The sequence below is a fragment of the Crinia signifera genome, chromosome 3 (assembly GCF_055691185.1).
Source record: "Crinia signifera chromosome 3, ASM5569118v1, whole genome shotgun sequence".
Lineage (NCBI taxonomy): Eukaryota > Metazoa > Chordata > Amphibia > Anura > Myobatrachidae > Crinia > Crinia signifera.
Window position 1 is genome coordinate 328,163,695 of NC_139219.1, and position 20,202 is coordinate 328,183,896.

At 45.3% G+C, this 20,202-nt stretch overlaps 1 protein-coding gene across 1 annotated transcript; it reads left to right on the forward strand.

Annotated features, from left to right (window-relative positions):
* The first annotated feature begins 1,703 nt into the window (after positions 1 to 1,703).
* LOC146063054 (taste receptor type 2 member 4-like) lies at positions 1,704 to 8,512 on the forward strand. The gene is made up of 4 exons (XM_083175067.1): positions 1,704 to 1,804; positions 2,706 to 3,583; positions 3,709 to 3,767; positions 8,375 to 8,512. Exons 1-4 carry the CDS (start codon positions 1,704 to 1,706, stop codon positions 8,510 to 8,512), a joined length of 1,176 nt encoding a protein of 391 aa, XP_083031193.1.
* The last annotated feature ends 11,690 nt before the right edge of the window (positions 8,513 to 20,202 follow it).

Genomic DNA, 20,202 nt, shown 5'->3' on the forward strand with positions numbered 1-20,202 from the left:
GGGAACTTGCATTAAAATGTTTCCCCTGGCTGTGGCATTAGCCTGCTGACTGTTTGGGACCAGTGCTGTTTGTCAAAATACGGGGGAACCCTATTAATTTTGTCCCCAATATTTTAGGGACCAGGACCAACCAAATGAGCCTGGTGCTGGTTATAGAAATAAAGAAAAACAAAAAACTTTTTGTCCCCTTGAATTTCTACAACCAGTAGCGGTTCAATGAGCCTGGGCCTTGTTATAGCCAGGCAGGGGACCCAACGCCATTTTTTTAATTTATTTTTTTCTCCTATTTTTTATGCAGAGCAGCATCTGACAGAGCAGCATCTGACAGATCCATGCGATGCTGCCGCTCCATACTTATTTGGCATCTGTAAATACGGCCGACATATATGAATAGATACGAATGTCTACGACATCGGCAAACACAAATATGGAGAATATGGCAGCTACAGATGTAGCCAGCTTCATCTTTGCAGGGGCTGGTAAAACTATCACCAGCCCCCGCCAGCCATCAGCTCCTGCCAAGGGGCACGCGCACATGAGATGCTCGCACGCCCCGTAGCAATGGAGCTGCCACCGGGTCCCTGCCGCCACCGATGGTCCCACTCGCTGCTCCGCCCTGCCCCCCCCTAACCCTGGCCATCTCCCTGAAGCGGAGACGGGCAGGGACCCGCTGCCCTGCTGCCGAGAGACTGGGCGTTACAGTTTGATGGAGCCCTCTCCGCCGGCGCTTGCCAGAGGGGAGGTTCTGGCAGGCATCGGGACTGAATGGGCCTCCAAACTTTCAAGTGTTCCCTGAAAACTCACCTCTTCAGGCAAGCCTATCATATTTAAGTTCCATACGCATAACCCTCTGAGGCACTTATGTATTATATAGCTTCCCTTCTGGACTTGTAACTTAGTGGGACTGCTATTCTATTACTGGTGCCTGTCCTTGTGTTTCCCTCCTATGTCCCTATAGATTGTAAGCTTGCAGCAGGGCCCTCCTACATCCAAGTCTGTTGTTACCCAGTTTGTTATATCACTGTCTACTATTGTAAAGCTCAACAGAATCTGCTGCCCTATATACTGTAAATAAATAGATAAATGAGAGGGGCTCCATATGTATGTAAACTTGTTATATTCTCCATTTGTATTTGTGGGTTGTATATGGCTGATCCAGTTTGTTCCCGGTCGCATGGGGATCGGCTGTATATTGGCTGCTTTAGTAAATTTCCCACTAAGTATCATATATCTAGCACTTTCAAGAAGATTACAGAATTTGATTGGTTTCTAAAGACAATGGATGAAATGTAATAGGATGAGAGATTCAGAAAGTGAGAGATTTGGTAAGAAATTTTTTAAAGCGGCAATCATTTACACTGCAAAATCTAACTGGTTTTGCAGTGTAAATGATTGCTGTTTTTTTTTTTAAACTGGAGATTTCTTACCAAATCTCTCACTTTCTAAATCTCTCATCCTATTACATTTTACCATAAATCTCTTCTAAAAACATGCACTTTTAAAATTATACGCAGAGTTTCCGAAGCGTTAATGAAGCACTAGAATCATCCATCGAGAGATGTATCACTGAGGGATTTTGGCCTGACCTTGTCTTAATCCAAACAGAAGGAATGTAGGGAGGTATAATGAGTATAATATTTTACACTGCCCCAAATTGTGCAACTTGAGTCAATATGATATAATCACATTGGGAGCGATTCACGATGGTTCTCCATTATGTGCTGATGGCATTTGGCAAGGCGTATAAGCCTTCCTTAAATCTTGCCAGCCCACTTCAGGCAGTCAAGACCAGACAATCTTTAAGGCAAGTCTATCTTTAAACGCTCTGGTTGCAAAATCATGTATAATCCACACTCAATGAACTGATAAATGCCCTGAGCCGAGACTTATATGTGGGCTTAAACCATGTTGCCACCACTTCTACTTTATTGCGTTGGGGTTTAATTTTCCCCCTTCCTACAACATACCCGAGTACTTTTCCTCTACCATACCTATAGCACATGCTTTTTTGGGTTTGCAGAAAACCCATGTGCCCGTAGAGATTGTAAAACTGCCTCTGAGTTTTCCAATCTGAATTAAGAGGACTATGTAATTGAGGTAAGCCGCTGGAAACTCCCGATGAGGCCAAAACGACTTGTTCATACATTTTGTTTCTGTGCAGGGAAAATACTGACTGCTTTATTTTGACACTGCAATATAGATCTCACTTTGAAGAAAAACCCCACCCAAATATAATTCTCTCTGCACAAGTAACATCTGCCCCACCTGCAGTGCACATGGTTTTGTCCATCTAAGAAGGCATTTGCCTCTAAGAGTGAACTAGAATAAGGCCCTATGACCTGCGAGATGTGACATGTATTTTTCATTTTTTTAACACTTCTCAACAATTTTGAGATGTTTCTACAACCTGTACAATGAGTTAAATTTCAATCAAACCTGCCAGTGCTAAAAAACAAATAAACTACTTATCACATTCAAATGGGATGACACCGGATGAGCTATTTGTAGACTTGTAGTCAAATGTTATGTAAAACATAAGTAAACAATCCCGTATTTGATATTAATTCTATCTCAGTTCATGTCACACTTCAGACAGCTTGCCCAGAAAATCAGAAAGTTCTGGATGTTTATGAAATAATTATTACTGCATCATCCCGTGAAGACAATATGAGTTTTGCCACTTTCATCTTAATATTAACCATCAGATGTTCTGTGCTATTAGTAGGATTTACTCTCAACGCATTTATTGTGATCCAGAACTTTATGTGGTGGCTGAAGGGACAGACTCTTCAAACCATTGACATCATTATGACCAGCCTGGGAGCAGTGAGATTTGTTCTTTTAACTGCTTTTCTTAGAATTACTGCGGAGGCAATTACTACTGATTCCGTCCTTCCAAACAAGAAAGTTTCAGAATTTTATATGACTGCACTCACAGCTGTGCAGTTCTGCAGCCTGTGGTGGGGCACCGTGCTCTGCGTCTTCTACTGCGCGAGGATCACAAACTACAGCAACAGGTTATTCCTGAGACTGAAGATGAACATCTCCAGGATGGTCCCCTGGCTGCTCCTGACGTCACTGCTGGTGTCTCTTCTCTCCAGTCTGCCGAACATATGGTACATGTACCCAGGACGCCACATGACCTGTACCCAGGACAGTAACAGCTCTAGTGTTGGCAATGGAACTGTAGAAGCCCATTTTGAGAATGTGCTCTTCACCTTTTTTGCAGGATCCATCGCACCGTTCCTCATATTCTGCGCAGCCATTTGTCTTCTGATTGTGTCGCTCCTGAAACACACCCGGAATATGAGCAGCAAAGAATTAGGGTGCAGTCATATCCAACTAGACGCCCACAAAAGTGCAATTAGAAATTTGATCTCTTTTCTGTTATTTTATGCTCTGTATTTTATAAGTGTACACATTATGTTTTTAAATTACACAGAAAATCTGTCCTATGTTCTAATCCTCAGTACGTGTTCCTCTGCCTACCCAAGCCTGCACTCTATTGTGCTAGTAGCCAGCAACGCCAAACTGAAGCGCTCTCTCCTGGCCGCTCTACACTGTGGAGGAACCAGTAACCCAAGTGAGCAAATGTCATAATAGATGCTGCTCAGCGGTCACTGTATGACTTTGTCTGACAACAGCTGTGATGTAAAGTAATGTAATTTGTCTGTAATTTTTTTTTATTTTTTTTTTCTGCTCTCCAAGGTCCAAGATTGCAAGCAGGATTTGTAGAGGGGGGACCAAATGTTAGCTTTCAGTACAAGGCAAAAAATTATCCTGAATTAGAACCTGTTTTGCCATAATTTAATTCCCTGTTGATGCATTCCGCCCTATTTATAAAGGCACTGTGAAATCCCTGTGTATTACAACAATACAGTCTGCAAAATGCTCATTTTAAATCAAATAAATTGATGAAAGCATTCACTTTTGTTGGGAGCCAATTCACCTACGAGGATATTTAAAAATAAAAAAGAATATATAATCACTGCGCCTGTTTGTTCTTTTTGTATATAGAAAAAAAACAAAACAACATTTTAATATGTGAAATACAGAAATATAACAAAAAGAAATGAGTGCTCTCTATTCAGAGATAAGTAAACCTGTGCTTTTCAGTAAAATTATTTTATTATAATAAAACATATATACAGTATGATGTTAAATCACAAAACAATATGATACAATAAATTATGCATGCAAATGAAAATGAGAATCATAGCGTCTGATTGATTTTAAACGTGATCATATGGGTGCGAATTCGCATCGGCCAGCGCTCAGTTAAGACCATGGCCAACTAGAGGGAAATCCAGGGGCGTAACTATAGCACCGCAGCCCCCGCCACCGCGGGGGGGCGCTGTGCATGTGGGGGCGCCGGGGGCTGCGGTGCTATAGTTACCCCCCCAATCCCCCGCAGACTTACGTATCTCGCTGGTCCCGGCGGCTCCGTTCTTCTGATGAGGACCACCACAAAATGGCCGCCCCCATATAGCACACTGTTCTCTGAAACTGTCTGCTGTATGGGGGCGGCCATTTTGTGGTGGTCCTCAGCAGAAGAACGGAGCCGCCGGGACCAGCGCGATAGGTAAGACTGCGGGGGAGGGGGTTAGCATAGGTGACGGGGCGGCCGTGGGGGGGGGGTGCTTGATGGGGTGGCGGCGGGGGTTGGGTATGGCCCCCCCCCCCCTAACGGCGGGGGGGCGCCCAAAACGTAGCTATGCCACTGGTGAAATCCCGCCTTGTAAATCAATGTGCTCGATGTGCGAATGGATACGTACGGCTACACATCCATTTGCTGCCAAGCGAATATGTCCAATACCCATCGTAACAGGCTCACCATCGGCTGATTATTACACTGGCGCAACTCATTGCAGGCGCCGCGTAGCTTTCTTGGCGGCTGCGATGAAAACAGGCATATCCGGCCTGGAGTTAATGTCCAAAGCACTCCCCTAAAATGCATGGAAACCACATTTCTACAGACACTTCCATCGTTTTTCAGGCGCGCCCGCGTTTTTCTTAGCACCCCCACTAAACATCCGGTGACCACCCCCCAGGCGCCCACTTCCTGTCAATCACCTTGTGAATGGCGGGTTATAGAAAAAGAAGTAGGATTTAATCGCTGGATGCTCAGCGTAATGATAATTTGCCACCGTGCCAATTCGCAGCCATGCCAACAGTTCTGAATTGGGCCCATAGATACAACTCCAATTGGAATGTCCACTAAGCGCTGCGGAAGCTCAGTTAGGCGTCATCAGAAAAAGAATGAATTTAAATAAATGGTGAAATGTAATAGGGTGTGAGATTGATGGCTGTGTGGGATGCCGGCCGAACTCGGAGGCTTTTTAAAGGGGAAATCATTTATGGTGCATGGTTTTGCCTCGTAAGAGATTGCCCTTTTTAAAAAGTCCTTGTTCGGCCGGCATCCTGCATGGCCCCCAAACATCCTATTACATTTGGCTGAGAGTCTTTATTGTCTCAGAGACAAAGTTGTTGCTCCTCTAATGTGATTTTGTCAAAGAAACAATCACAGACACTGTACAGAAGAAGCACCTCTCAGCCAGTCAGGGCTCTGCAAAATGAACCCCCCTCCCCCGGTGTCGATCCGGCGCTTCATCTCACTCGCGTCCCTGTTTCTTGGTGGAGGGGGAAGTGAACCCTGCCCATTTCTGCTTCAGGGAGACGGGCAGGGTTAGGGGGACAATGAGAGGAGGTGGGGGCGATCAGTGGGGACGGGTGGGGAGGCAAAGGGAACCGGCAGGGAGCTCAGTTGGAAGGGGACACACGAGCGTCCCCTTAAGGCGGCTGGTGAGGGCTGCCGGTTAGCAATCCGACCCCCAGACCTCCGCTAGAAGAGAGCTCTGTAAATACATCAATGGTGAACAGAGTGTGTGTAGACCATATTAGATGTTTCTGTCCTGTTACTTTATTTGCCGGTGTCCCAGCTAAATAAATAAATAACGTCTAGCTTGGAGATATGCACAATGTATTTTGGAGTTTGGGCGCAAACCGGAGTAGACCCACACAAGCAAGGTGAGAATATACAAACTACACTGTAAGGCTGCAAAAAATGTAGCCTTGCTAAAACATCTGAATTATGCCCTAAGTCCTCTAGTGCATCGCTGCTACCGGCAGAGCGAAGGGGACCTGGTCAGAGGAGGAAGCACACAGACCTCCTCCTCTCTTAAGGTGCCCATACACGTTACAATTATTGTATACAATATTGTATACAATATCGCATCTCATCGGATATCGGTTTTGCGATGAGATCAGATGAGATGAGATCTAGTACAAAAAGTATGTGCTGCATCTCATCGCAAAACCGATATCTGATGAGATGCGATATTGTATACAATATTGTATACAATAATTGTAACGTGTATGGGCACCTTTAAATCTCCTCTGATGTCAGCTACAATAACTAAGTGACCACCATCTATATGCATGCAAATAGGAATTCACTACAACTATGGGGTCCTTGTTTGTACAAAGAGGCAAGGCTAGACCCAGCTGATGGTAGCACAATGTATGTACTCTGGTCCTGGGGACTACTTTAAAAACAAAGTTGTGTCCTACTATACATATTAATGGCTCACATAATATACCTTAAACTCCTCCTCCCCCTCCAAGACTGACAGTCCAGCAAGTGATACTTCCACTCTTCCTTTTTAAGGGAGTTCCTTACAGCTGCTCTGTTTGATCAGTCACATGCTTTAAGCTGCACCAGGCTGCAAAGGAAAGTGCAATGAATTCAATAAAGCAAGTAAGTTTATTGTAACTGCAAAAAAGTCCATGTAGCACTAGATAAAGAAAAAGAAATTGATTGTCTCTGGCGTAGCTCGCTAAGTGATAAACTTACTGAGCGCCAATTTTGTATATTTGCAAACAGAGATTTACTAAGGTTAAATAAATTCAAGAAGATATTGCATGTAAAACCCAACTTTAGATGGCAATAGATAGAAATGGGCTATCAGACCAAACATATACTGTGCTTTTCCTAGGCAACAGTACAAATCCTAAATTTATTAATTATTGTGTTACTGTATCCGATAGAAAACGAAGAGTAGAAATAAATGTACAGCTAAATGAGTCTCCGGCATCGACAGATCAAATTCATCCAGCCTTAATCATGATGCATAGAAAATAAATCATTTTTTCTGAATCACAAATGGCAGAATCAGTCTCTTTAGGTGCGATGAACACTTATCTAATATGCAAAGCAATCCACCACCTGACTGTAGGGACCCAATAGTATAGCAGCAGGAAGTCCGCTAGTCTATATGACTATGGAGTCTACCGTAAACTAGCAATCCAACTGATTTAGACAGAAAAACAAAATTGATTGGCAATGCCATTGAAATTGAATAGATATATACCACAAAGAAAAAAGTCAATGAGCATGTGCGCTAAAGCAGCCTATGGAGAGTTGAAACTGAGAAATGGTGACCCAAACACCATAAAATACACAGGAAACAAAAAAGGTAGATTGTTCCCTCCACTGGCGCTTTGATAGGGTGGTACCTCCCTTGAGATTGAGGTACGATCCTCTTCTCCCAATTCTAAATGATAGCAGAGGTATATAGATAAATACCATACATCCCTCTAAGTACAGCAACGTTCCTCTTCTCCGCCTCTGTATGATAGATTTCTGTATCACCAAATTGGGTACCCCTTGGTAGGTAGGTGGTCAATAAGTGAAGTAGACTCTCCCCCGATAATGTGGAGAACATGGACAACAATCCAGTCCTCATAGATGGCAAAAAAGGATGACAGTGAACCCGGGATTTTCACCATCAAACGACCACAGCAGCAGGCACAGAGTCCACCCAGTCCAGACACGTTATCCACACAAAAAAATCCCAGCTCCAGATATATACCAACCTCTAGTGATCAGAGTTTCGGTTTAGAAGTCAGGCACAATTTTGGGTAAACTTACCTTATCTTCATTCCAGAGCAAGGTTTACAAGTATTTATAAACATTGTAACAAAACGTTTTTTTAAATGAACTCGGGCAAACAGAAAGTGAGAAAGCTACTAACCGTATAGTATTAGTTGACACTAGGGGGTAAGTTTACTAGGATGGGAGTTATTTTGAAGATGGGATGTTGCCCATAGCAACCATTCATATTCTACTTAATTATGTAGCACCTTTTAGAAGATAATAGATCCCAGATACCTGATGTCATGGATTTCATAGAAAATGACCAACAATAAGTGATTCAGATTTAAAGGAATGAGAAGGTGGGTGAAAATTAAGAGGTGAATGAGGAGTATAAGGATGAGGAGAGTATATGGAGCAGGAAGAGGAGGACTAAGTGGAGGAAGATAAAGAGGCGGAGGAGCAGGAACAGGATGTGTAAGTTTATAATGAGAAAAAAAGGAGGAGCAGGAAGAGGAGGAGTTGAGCAATGAGGATGGAGATGAGGAGGAGCAGGAGGAAAAGGTGAATGAGGATAAAGAGGAGGAGCAGGAAGAGGAGGAATCGGTAGAAGAGGATGAACAGGAAGAGGAGGAGTAGGTGGATGAGGATAAGAAGGAGGAGGAGCAGGAAGAGGAGGAATAGTTTGATAAGGAGGAAGAAGAAGAGGAGCAGGAAGAGGATGAGTAGGTCATTGAGCATGAATAGGCAGAGGATCAGGAAAAGGATGAAGAGGAGGAGCATGAATAGGAGGAGGTGGATGAGGATGAAGAGGAGGAGCATAAAGAGTAGGAGTAGGTGGATGAGGATGAAGAGGAGGAGGAGCATGAATAGGAGGAGGTGGATGAGGATGAAGAGGAGGAGCATAAAGAGTAGTAGTAGGTGGATGAGGATGAAGAGGTGGAGGTGCATGAAGAGGAGGAGTAGATAAATCAGGATGAAGAGGATGAGAAGTAGGAAGAGGAGGAGTAGGTGGATGAGGATGAAGAGGAGGATGAGCAGGAAGAGGAAGTGTAGGTGGATGAGGATGAAGATGAGGTGGAGCAGGAAGAGGAGTAGTAGGTGGATAAGGAGGAAGAAGAGGAGCAGGAAGAGATTGAGTTGGTCAATGAGCATTAAGAGGAGGAGGAGGAGCAAGAAGAGGAGTGGGTGGATGAGGATGAAGATGAAAGAGTGTAATGTGTCCTTCAACAGTATTCAGACATCACAGGACCAAAAAACTGATGTCAGGAGAACCTTGGAATAGGTCTGTTTATTAGTGGCCAGATTCCTTATATTTATACCATATGATACAGGCATCCCCCTCCTAACACAGGACGGGGTGTTAAAAAAAAACATACATATTTAACTATAACACACCCCTTAGGTGGGGTTAAATCCAAATATTGGTTCATATGTAACTTACGTGCTATCTTTTAGGTCACAATAGGAGTGAACTTCTAAGAATGGGGAGCATTTCTAAATTACGCTACACTTTCTGTATTAACTTCCAAAAAACATATGGGTTCCATTAGAACATATTCCCTAATATAGTATAGTATATTTTATTTTTCAAATGCATATATGTTGTGGAATGTCTCTTCTTAGCCATTTCCTGTGCTTCAACATCTGGTTTGTATTTATGTTAATTAGGATTTCTAACGAAGTAGAGACTTAGAGAGAATATACTGATTCAAGTTAACTGTTTCAGGTCCTGGAAGATAGGACATACATTGTAGATAGAAGAGGCATTCTTTAATTCCTGTAATTTATAATTCTTTACTAAGATAACCTCTATAATTTCTTCCCTCCTTTTTATAATAATTAAACATTACAATTGAGTTAATATTGTTTACATACAGTAGTAAACAAACAAAAAAACAAAAAACTAAATATTACAAATGTAGGAAACTCATACTGGTCAGACATCTTACAATACAAACTGCCTAACCATGCAAAGGACTAGTCTCATTGGATGGTTCTAGTGGGTTATATCCCTGAAACAGGCTGACTTCTTCCCTGAAGTCAGAGGGCAACTGGCCGTTGGCTCACATCCATCAGAATAGACTGATCCTCTGTTCTCTGTGTCCTTCCATATATGAGTTTCTTGAACTTGGTTGTAGTTGCAGCAGACTGACATCGATTCTGACAGACAGAGAAAACACACATTAATATCTTGAAAGCAATATAAGCAAGTATGCATAATCCTATAATTTTTAGGCCGAACATGACAATTCCCATAGCCCATCCACTGATTCCTGAAAACCATGTGGATGGGTTCAGGAATGATAGCCAGCCCCAATCACCTCCTAGAGTGTCAGGTGTATTATGCTCAGGGCCGGCAACAGAAATCTTGGGGCCCTGTACACTGATATTTCTGGGCCCCCCCCTCACATAATTCCAAACCCACACAACCCTCTTCTGCATGTACCAATAAATGTATTTCCAAATATAAGACACTGGAATACTAGAATAGAGCCGGGGATGTCAGGGATTCCCGTCACCTGTTCATGTGTGGCTGCTGGGCTCAATAGCAGTCAGGGCGCTAAGCCTGCGGCCATAGGCCTGCACAGCACATTGTATTAGGGGGTGCACCGTCAAAGGGTTGTGTCTAGCACTACCTATTGGGCTTGTCTAACACTGCCCATTTGGTGTGTATCACCACCAATAAGGCGTGTCTACCATCATCTATTGGCACTTGCATACAATATAAACCGTCACTCAGCCGCACCATAATCTCCTGTTATCTTCTAATTACTCTGTGTAACTGTACATTAAAATAAAGTCATAAACATTGGAACCCATATGTATGTAGTGATATGGGTGACGCAGGTATGTAGTGATATGGGTGACGCAGGTATGTAGTGATATGGGTGACGCAGGTATGTAGTGATATGGGTGACGCAGGTATGTAGTGATATGGGTGACGCAGGTATGTAGTGATATGGGTGACGCAGGTGTGTAGTGGTATGGGTGACGCAGGTATGTAGTGATATGGGTGACGCAGGTATGTAGTGATATGGGTGACGCAGGTGTGTAGTGATATGGGTGACGCAGGTATGTAGTGATATGGGTGACGCAGGTATGTAGTGATATGGGTGACGCAGGTATGTAGTGATATGGATGACGCAGGTATGTAGTGATATGGATGACGCAGGTATGTAGTGATATGGGTGATGCAGGTACGTAGTGGTATGGGTGACGCAGGTATGTAGTGATATGGATGACGCAGGTATGTAGTGATATGGATGACACAGGTGTGTAGTGATATGGGTGACGCAGGTATGTAGTGATATGGGTGACGCAGGTGTGTAGTGATATGGATGATGCAGGTATGTAGTGATATGGGTGACGCAGGTGTGTAGTGATATGGGTGACGCAGGTGTGTAGTGATATGGGTGACGCAGGTGTGTAGTGATCTGGGTTACGCAGGTATGTAGTGATATGGATGACGCAGGTATGTAGTGATATGGATGACGCAGGTATGTAGTGATATGGATGACGGAGGTATGTAGTGATATGGGTGACGCTGGTATGTAGTGATATGGGTGACGCAGGTATGTAGTGATATGGATGACGCAGGTGTGTAGTGATATGGATGACGCAGGTATGTAGTGATATGGATGCCGCAGGTGTGTAGTGATATGGATGACGCAGGTGTGTAGTGATATGGGTGACGCAGGTGTGTAGTGATATGGATGACACAGGTGTGTAGTGATATGGATGACGCAGGTATGTAGTGATATGGGAGACGCAGGTATGTAGTGATATGGGTGATGCAGGTGTGTAGTGATATGGATGATGCAGGTATGTAGTGATATGGGTGACGCAGGTATGTAGTGATATGGGTGACGCAGGTGTGTAGTGATATGGGTGACGCAGGTACGTAGTGATATGGGTGACGCAGGTATGTAGTGATATGGGTGACGCAGGTATGTAGTGATATGGGTGACGCAGGTGTGTAGTGGTATGGGTGACGCAGGTATGTAGTGATATGGGTGACGCAGGTATGTAGTGATATGGGTGACGCAGGTATGTAGTGATATGGGTGACGCAGGTATGTAGTGATATGGGTGACGCAGGTGTGTAGTGGTATGGGTGACGCAGGTATGTAGTGATATGGGTGACGCAGGTGTGTAGTGATATGGATGACGCAGGTATGTAGTGATATGGATGACACAGGTGTGTAGTGATATGGATGATGCAGGTATGTAGTGATATGGGTGACGCAGGTATGTAGTGATATGGGTGACGCAGGTGTGTAGTGATATGGGTGACGCAGGTATGTAGTGATATGGATGACGCAGGTGTGTGGTGATATGGGTGATGCAGGTGTGTAGTGATATGGATGACGCAGGTGTGTAGTGATATGGGTGACGCAGGTATGTGGTGATATGGGTGACGCAGGTATGTAGTGATATGGGTGACACAGGTATGTAGTGATATGGATGACGCAGGTGTGTAGTGATATGGGTGACGCAGGTGTGTAGTGATATGGGTGACGCAGGTATGTAGTGATATGGGTGACGCAGTTATGTAGTGATATGGATGACGCAGGTGTGTAGCGATATGGGTGACGCAGGTATGTAGTGATATGGGTGATGCAGGTGTGTAGTGATATGGGTGACGCAGGTGTGTAGTGATATGGGTGACGCAGGTGTGTAGTGATATGGGTGACGCAGGTATGTAGCGATATGGGTGACGCAGGTGTGTAGTGATATGGATGACGCAGGTGTGTAGTGATATGGATGACGCAGGTGTGTAGTGATATGGGTGATGCAGGTACGTAGTGATATGGGTGACGCAGGTATGCAGTGATATGGATGACGCAGGTGTGTAGTGATATGGATGACGCAGGTATGTAGTGATATGGGTGACGCAGGTATGTAGTGATATGGGTGACGCAGGTATGTAGTGATATGGGTGACGCAGTTATGTAGTGATATGGATGACGCAGGTGTGTAGCGATATGGGTGACGCAGGTATGTAGTGATATGGGTGATGCAGGTGTGTAGTGATATGGGTGACGCAGGTGTGTAGTGATATGGGTGACGCAGGTGTGTAGTGATATGGGTGACGCAGGTATGTAGCGATATGGGTGACGCAGGTGTGTAGCGATATGGGTGACGCAGGTATGTAGTGATATGGGTGACGCAGGTATGTAGTGATATGGATGACGCAGGTATGTAGTGATATGGGTGACGCAGGTATGTAGTGATATGGATGACACAGGTATGTAGTGATATGGATGACGCAGGTGTATAGTGATATGGGTGTCGCAGGTATGTAGTGATATGGGTGACACAGATATGTAGTGATATGGGTGACGCAGGTATGTAGTGATATGGGTGACGCAGTTATGTAGTGATATGGGTGACGCAGGTATGTAGTGATATGGATGACGCAGGTATGTAGTGATATGGATGACGCAGGTATGTAGTGATATGGATGACGCAGGTATGTAGTGATATGGATGACGCAGGTATGTAGTGATATGGGTGACGCAGGTATGTAGTGATATGGGTGACGCAGGTGTGTAGTGGTATGGGTGACGCAGGTATGTAGTGATATGGGTGACGCAGGTGTGTAGTGATATGGGTGACGCAGGTATGTAGTGATATGGGTGACGCAGGTGTGTAGTGATATGGATGACGCAGGTATGTAGTAATATGGATGACACAGGTGTGTAGTGATATGGGTGACGCGGTTATGTAGTGATATGGGTGACGCAGGTATGTAGTGATATGGATGACGCAGGTGTGTAGTGATATGGATGATGCAGGTGTGTAGTGATATGGGTGACGCAGGTATGTAGTGACATGGGTGACGCAGGTATGTAGTGATATGGATGACGCAGGTATGTAGTGATATGGATGACGCAGGTATGTAGTGATATGGATGACGCAGGTGTGTAGTGATATGGATGATGCAGGTGTGTAGTGATATGGGTGACGCAGGTATGTAGTGACATGGGTGACGCAGGTATGTAGTGATATGGATGACGCAGGTATGTAGTGATATGGATGACGCAGGTATGTAGTGATATGGGTGACGCAGGTGTGTAGTGATATGGGTGACGCAGGTATGTAGTGATATGGGTGACGCAGGTATGTAGTGATATGGATGACGCAGGTGTGTAGTGATATGGATGACGCAGGTGTGTAGTGATATGGATGATGCAGGTGTGTAGTGATATGGGTGACGCAGGTATGTAGTGACATGGGTGACGCAGGTATGTAGTGATATGGATGACGCAGGTATGTAGTGATATGGATGACGCAGGTATGTAGTGATATGGGTGACGCAGGTGTGTAGTGATATGGGTGACGCAGGTATGTAGTGATATGGGTGACGCAGGTATGTAGTGATATGGGTGACGCAGGTGTGTAGTGATATGGGTGACTCAGGTGTGTAGTGATATGGGTGACGCAGGTGTGTAGTGATATGGGTGACGCAGGTATATAGTGATATGGATGAGGCAGGTGTGTAGTGATATGGGTGACGCAGGTGTGTAGTGATATGAGTGACACAGGTGTGTAGTGATATGGGTGATGCAGGTGTGTAGTGATATGAGTGACACAGGTGTGTAGTGATATGGATGACGCAGGTGTGTAGTGATATGAGTGACACAGGTATGTAGTGATATGGGTGACGCAGGTGTGTAGTGATATGGATGACGCAGGTGTGTAGTGATATGGATGACGCAGGTGTGTAGTGATATGGGTGACGCAGGTGTGTAGTGATATAGGTGACGCAGGTATGTAGTGATATGGATGACGCAGGTATGTAGTGATATGGGTGACGCAGGTATGTAGTGATATGGATGATGCAGGTGTGTAGTGATATGGGTGACGCAGGTGTGTAGTGATATGGATGACGCAGGTGTGTAGTGATATGGATGATGCAGGTGTGTAGTGATATGGGTGACGCAGGTATGTAGTGACATGGGTGACGCAGGTATGTAGTGATATGGATGACGCAGGTATGTAGTGATATGGATGATGCAGGTATGTAGTGATATGGGTGACGCAGGTGTGTAGTGATATGGGTGACGCAGGTATGTAGTGATATGGGTGACGCAGGTATGTAGTGATATGGATGACGCAGGTATGTAGTGATATAGGTGACGCAGGTATGTAGTGATATGGATGACGCAGGTATGTAGTGATATGGGTGACGCAGGTATGTAGTGATATGGATGATGCAGGTGTGTAGTGATATGGATGACGCAGGTATGTAGTGATATAGGTGACGCAGGTATGTAGTGATATGGATGACGCAGGTATGTAGTGATATGGGTGACGCAGGTATGTAGTGATATGGATGACGCAGGTGTGTAGTGATATGGGTGACGCAGGTCCATAGTGATATGGATGACGCAGGTATGTAGTGACATGGGTGATGCAGGTGCATAGTTATATGGATGACGCAGGTATGTAGTGATATGGGTGACGCAGGTGTGTAGTGACATGGGTGATGCAGGTGTGTAGTGATATGGATGATGCAGGTGTGTAGTGATGGGTGACGCAGGTACTGTATGTAGTGATATGGATTTCGCAGGTGTGTAGTGATATGGATGACGCAGGTGTGTAGTGATATGGGTGACGCAGGTGTGTAGTGATATGGGTGACGCAGGTATGTAGTGATATGGGTGATGCAGGTGTGTAGTGATATGGATGATGCAGGTATGTAGTGACATGGATGACGCAGGTATGTAGTGATATGGGTGACACAGGTGTGTAGTGATATGGATGATGCAGGTATGTAGTGATATGGGTGACGCAGGTGTGTAGTGATATGGGTGACGCAAGTGTGTAGTGATATGGGTGACGCAGGTACGTAGTGATATGGGTGACGCAGGTACGTAGTGATATGGGTGACGCAGGTATGTAGTGATATGGATGACGCAGGTATGTAGTGATATGGGTGACGCAGGTATGTAGTGATATGGGTGACGCAGGTATGTAGTGATATGGGTGACGCAGGTGCATAGTGATATGGGTGACACAGGTATGTAGTGATATGGATGACGGAGGTATGTAGTGATATGGGTGACGCAGGTGTGTAGTGATATGGGTGACGCAGGTATGTAGTGATATGGATGACGCAGGTTTGTAGTGATATGGGTGACACAGGTATGTAGTGATATGGATGACGGAGGTATGTAGTGATATGGGTGACGCAGGTGTGTAGTGATATGGGTGACGCAGGTGTGTAGTGATATGGGTGACGCAGGTGTGTAGTGATATGGTTGACGCAGGTGTGTAGTGATATGGATGACGCAGGTGTGTAGTAATATGGATGACACAGGTGTGTAGTGATATGGGTGACGCAGGTATGTAGTCATATGGATGACGCAGGTGTGTAGTGATCTGGGTGACGCAGGTGTGTAGTGATATGGGTGACGCAGGTTTGTAGTGATATGGATGACGCAGGTGTGTAGTGATATGGATGACGCAGGTATGTAGTGATATGGGTGACACAGGTGTGTAGTGATATGGATGATGCAGGTATGTAGTGATATGGGTGACGCAGGTGTGTAGTGATATGGGTGACGCAAGTGTGTAGTGATATGGGTGACGCAGGTACGTAGTGATATGGGTGACGCAGGTACGTAGTGATATGGGTGACGCAGGTATGTAGTGATATGGATGACGCAGGTATGTAGTGATATGGGTGACGCAGGTATGTAGTGATATGGGTGACGCAGGTATGTAGTGATATGGGTGACGCAGGTGCATAGTGATATGGGTGACACAGGTATGTAGTGATATGGATGACGGAGGTATGTAGTGATATGGGTGACGCAGGTGTGTAGTGATATGGGTGACGCAGGTATGTAGTGATATGGATGACGCAGGTTTGTAGTGATATGGGTGACACAGGTATGTAGTGATATGGATGACGGAGGTATGTAGTGATATGGGTGACGCAGGTGTGTAGTGATATGGGTGACGCAGGTATGTAGTGATATGGATGACGGAGGTATGTAGTGATATGGGTGACGCAGGTGTGTAGTGATATGGGTGACGCAGGTGTGTAGTGATATGGGTGACACAGGTATGTAGTGATATGGATGACGGAGGTATGTAGTGATATGGGTGACGCAGGTGTGTAGTGATATGGATGACGCAGGTGTGTAGTGATATGGTTGACGCAGGTGTGTAGTGATATGGATGACGCAGGTGTGTAGTAATATGGATGACACAGGTGTGTAGTGATATGGGTGACGCAGGTATGTAGTGATATGGGTGACGCAGGTATGTAGTGATATGGGTGACGCAGGTGCATAGTGATATGGGTGACACAGGTATGTAGTGATATGGATGACGGAGGTATGTAGTGATATGGGTGACGCAGGTGTGTAGTGATATGGGTGACGCAGGTATGTAGTGATATGGATGACGCAGGTTTGTAGTGATATGGGTGACACAGGTATGTAGTGATATGGATGACGGAGGTATGTAGTGATATGGGTGACGCAGGTGTGTAGTGATATGGGTGACGCAGGTGTGTAGTGATATGGGTGACGCAGGTGTGTAGTGATATGGTTGACGCAGGTGTGTAGTGATATGGATGACGCAGGTGTGTAGTAATATGGATGACACAGGTGTGTAGTGATATGGGTGACGCAGGTGTGTAGTGATATGGGTGACGCAGGTTTGTAGTGATATGGATGACGCAGGTGTGTAGTGATATGGATGATGCAGGTGTGTAGTGATATGGGTGACGCAGGTATGTAGTGACATGGGTGACGCAGGTATGTAGTGATATGGATGACGCAGGTATGTAGTGATATGGATGACGCAGGTATGTAGTGATATGGGTGACACAGGTGTGTAGTGATATGGATGATGCAGGTATGTAGTGATATGGGTGACGCAGGTGTGTAGTGATATGGGTGACGCAAGTGTGTAGTGATATGGGTGACGCAGGTACGTAGTGATATGGGTGACGCAGGTACGTAGTGATATGGGTGACGCAGGTATGTAGTGATATGGATGACGCAGGTATGTAGTGATATGGGTGACGCAGGTATGTAGTGATATGGGTGACGCAGGTATGTAGTGATATGGGTGACGCAGGTGCATAGTGATATGGGTGACACAGGTATGTAGTGATATGGATGACGGAGGTATGTAGTGATATGGGTGACGCAGGTGTGTAGTGATATGGGTGACGCAGGTATGTAGTGATATGGATGACGCAGGTTTGTAGTGATATGGGTGACACAGGTATGTAGTGATATGGATGACGCAGGTGTGTAGTGATATGGGTGACGCAGGTGTGTAGTGATATGGGTGACGCAGGTGTGTAGTGATATGGTTGACGCAGGTGTGTAGTGATATGGATGACGCAGGTGTGTAGTAATATGGATGACACAGGTGTGTAGTGATATGGGTGACGCAGGTGTGTAGTGATATGGGTGACGCAGGTGTGTAGTGATATGGGTGACGCAGGTATGTAGTGATATGGATGACGCAGGTGTGTAGTGATATGGTTGACGCAGGTGTGTAGTGATATGGATGACGCAGGTGTGTAGTAATATGGATGACACAGGTGTGTAGTGATATGGGTGACGCAGGTGTGTAGTGATATGGGTGACGCAGGTTTGTAGTGATATGGATGACGCAGGTGTGTAGTGATATGGATGATGCAGGTGTGTAGTGATATGGGTGACGCAGGTATGTAGTGACATGGGTGACGCAGGTATGTAGTGATATGGATGACGCAGGTATGTAGTGATATGGATGACGCAGGTATGTAGTGATATGGGTGACACAGGTGTGTAGTGATATGGATGATGCAGGTATGTAGTGATATGGGTGACGCAGGTGTGTAGTGATATGGGTGACGCAAGTGTGTAGTGATATGGGTGACGCAGGTACGTAGTGATATGGGTGACGCAGGTACGTAGTGATATGGGTGACGCAGGTATGTAGTGATATGGATGACGCAGGTATGTAGTGATATGGGTGACGCAGGTATGTAGTGATATGGGTGACGCAGGTATGTAGTGATATGGGTGACGCAGGTGCATAGTGATATGGGTGACACAGGTATGTAGTGATATGGATGACGGAGGTATGTAGTGATATGGGTGACGCAGGTGTGTAGTGATATGGGTGACGCAGGTATGTAGTGATATGGATGACGCAGGTTTGTAGTGATATGGGTGACACAGGTATGTAGTGATATGGATGACGGAGGTATGTAGTGATATGGGTGACGCAGGTGTGTAGTGATATGGGTGACGCAGGTATGTAGTGATATGGATGACGGAGGTATGTAGTGATATGGGTGACGCAGGTGTGTAGTGATATGGGTGACGCAGGTGTGTAGTGATATGGGTGACACAGGTATGTAGTGATATGGATGACGGAGGTATGTAGTGATATGGGTGACGCAGGTGTGTAGTGATATGGATGACGCAGGTGTGTAGTGATATGGTTGACGCAGGTGTGTAGTGATATGGATGACGCAGGTGTGTAGTAATATGGATGACACAGGTGTGTAGTGATATGGGTGACGCAGGTATGTAGTGATATGGGTGACGCAGGTATGTAGTGATATGGGTGACGCAGGTGCATAGTGATATGGGTGACACAGGTATGTAGTGATATGGATGACGGAGGTATGTAGTGATATGGGTGACGCAGGTGTGTAGTGATATGGGTGACGCAGGTATGTAGTGATATGGATGACGCAGGTTTGTAGTGATATGGGTGACACAGGTATGTAGTGATATGGATGACGGAGGTATGTAGTGATATGGGTGACGCAGGTGTGTAGTGATATGGGTGACGCAGGTGTGTAGTGATATGGGTGACGCAGGTGTGTAGTGATATGGTTGACGCAGGTGTGTAGTGATATGGATGACGCAGGTGTGTAGTAATATGGATGACACAGGTGTGTAGTGATATGGGTGACGCAGGTATGTAGTCATATGGATGACGCAGGTGTGTAGTGATCTGGGTGACGCAGGTGTGTAGTGATATGGGTGACGCAGGTTTGTAGTGATATGGATGACGCAGGTGTGTAGTGATATGGATGATGCAGGTGTGTAGTGATATGGGTGACGCAGGTATGTAGTGACATGGGTGACGCAGGTATGTAGTGATATGGATGACGCAGGTATGTAGTGATATGGATGACGCAGGTATGTAGTGATATGGGTGACGCAGGTGTGTAGTGATATGGGTGACGCAGGTATGTAGTGATATGGGTGACGCAGGTATGTAGTGATATGGATGACGCAGGTATGTAGTGATATAGGTGACGCAGGTATGTAGTGATATGGATGACGCAGG

Bases quoted from the DNA above. Each gene is read 5' to 3' on its own strand.
- LOC146063054 (XM_083175067.1), top strand. From the start codon at position 1,704: ATGGTTCTCCATTATGTGCTGATGGCATTTGGCAAGGCGTATAAGCCT. The intron at 1,805-2,705 runs GCAAGTCTATCT...ATTAACCATCAG, and splicing joins AAGACCAGACAATCTTTAAG to ATGTTCTGTGCTATTAGTAG. The intron at 3,768-8,374 runs GCAAAAAATTAT...TGAGAAAAAAAG, and splicing joins ATGTTAGCTTTCAGTACAAG to GAGGAGCAGGAAGAGGAGGA.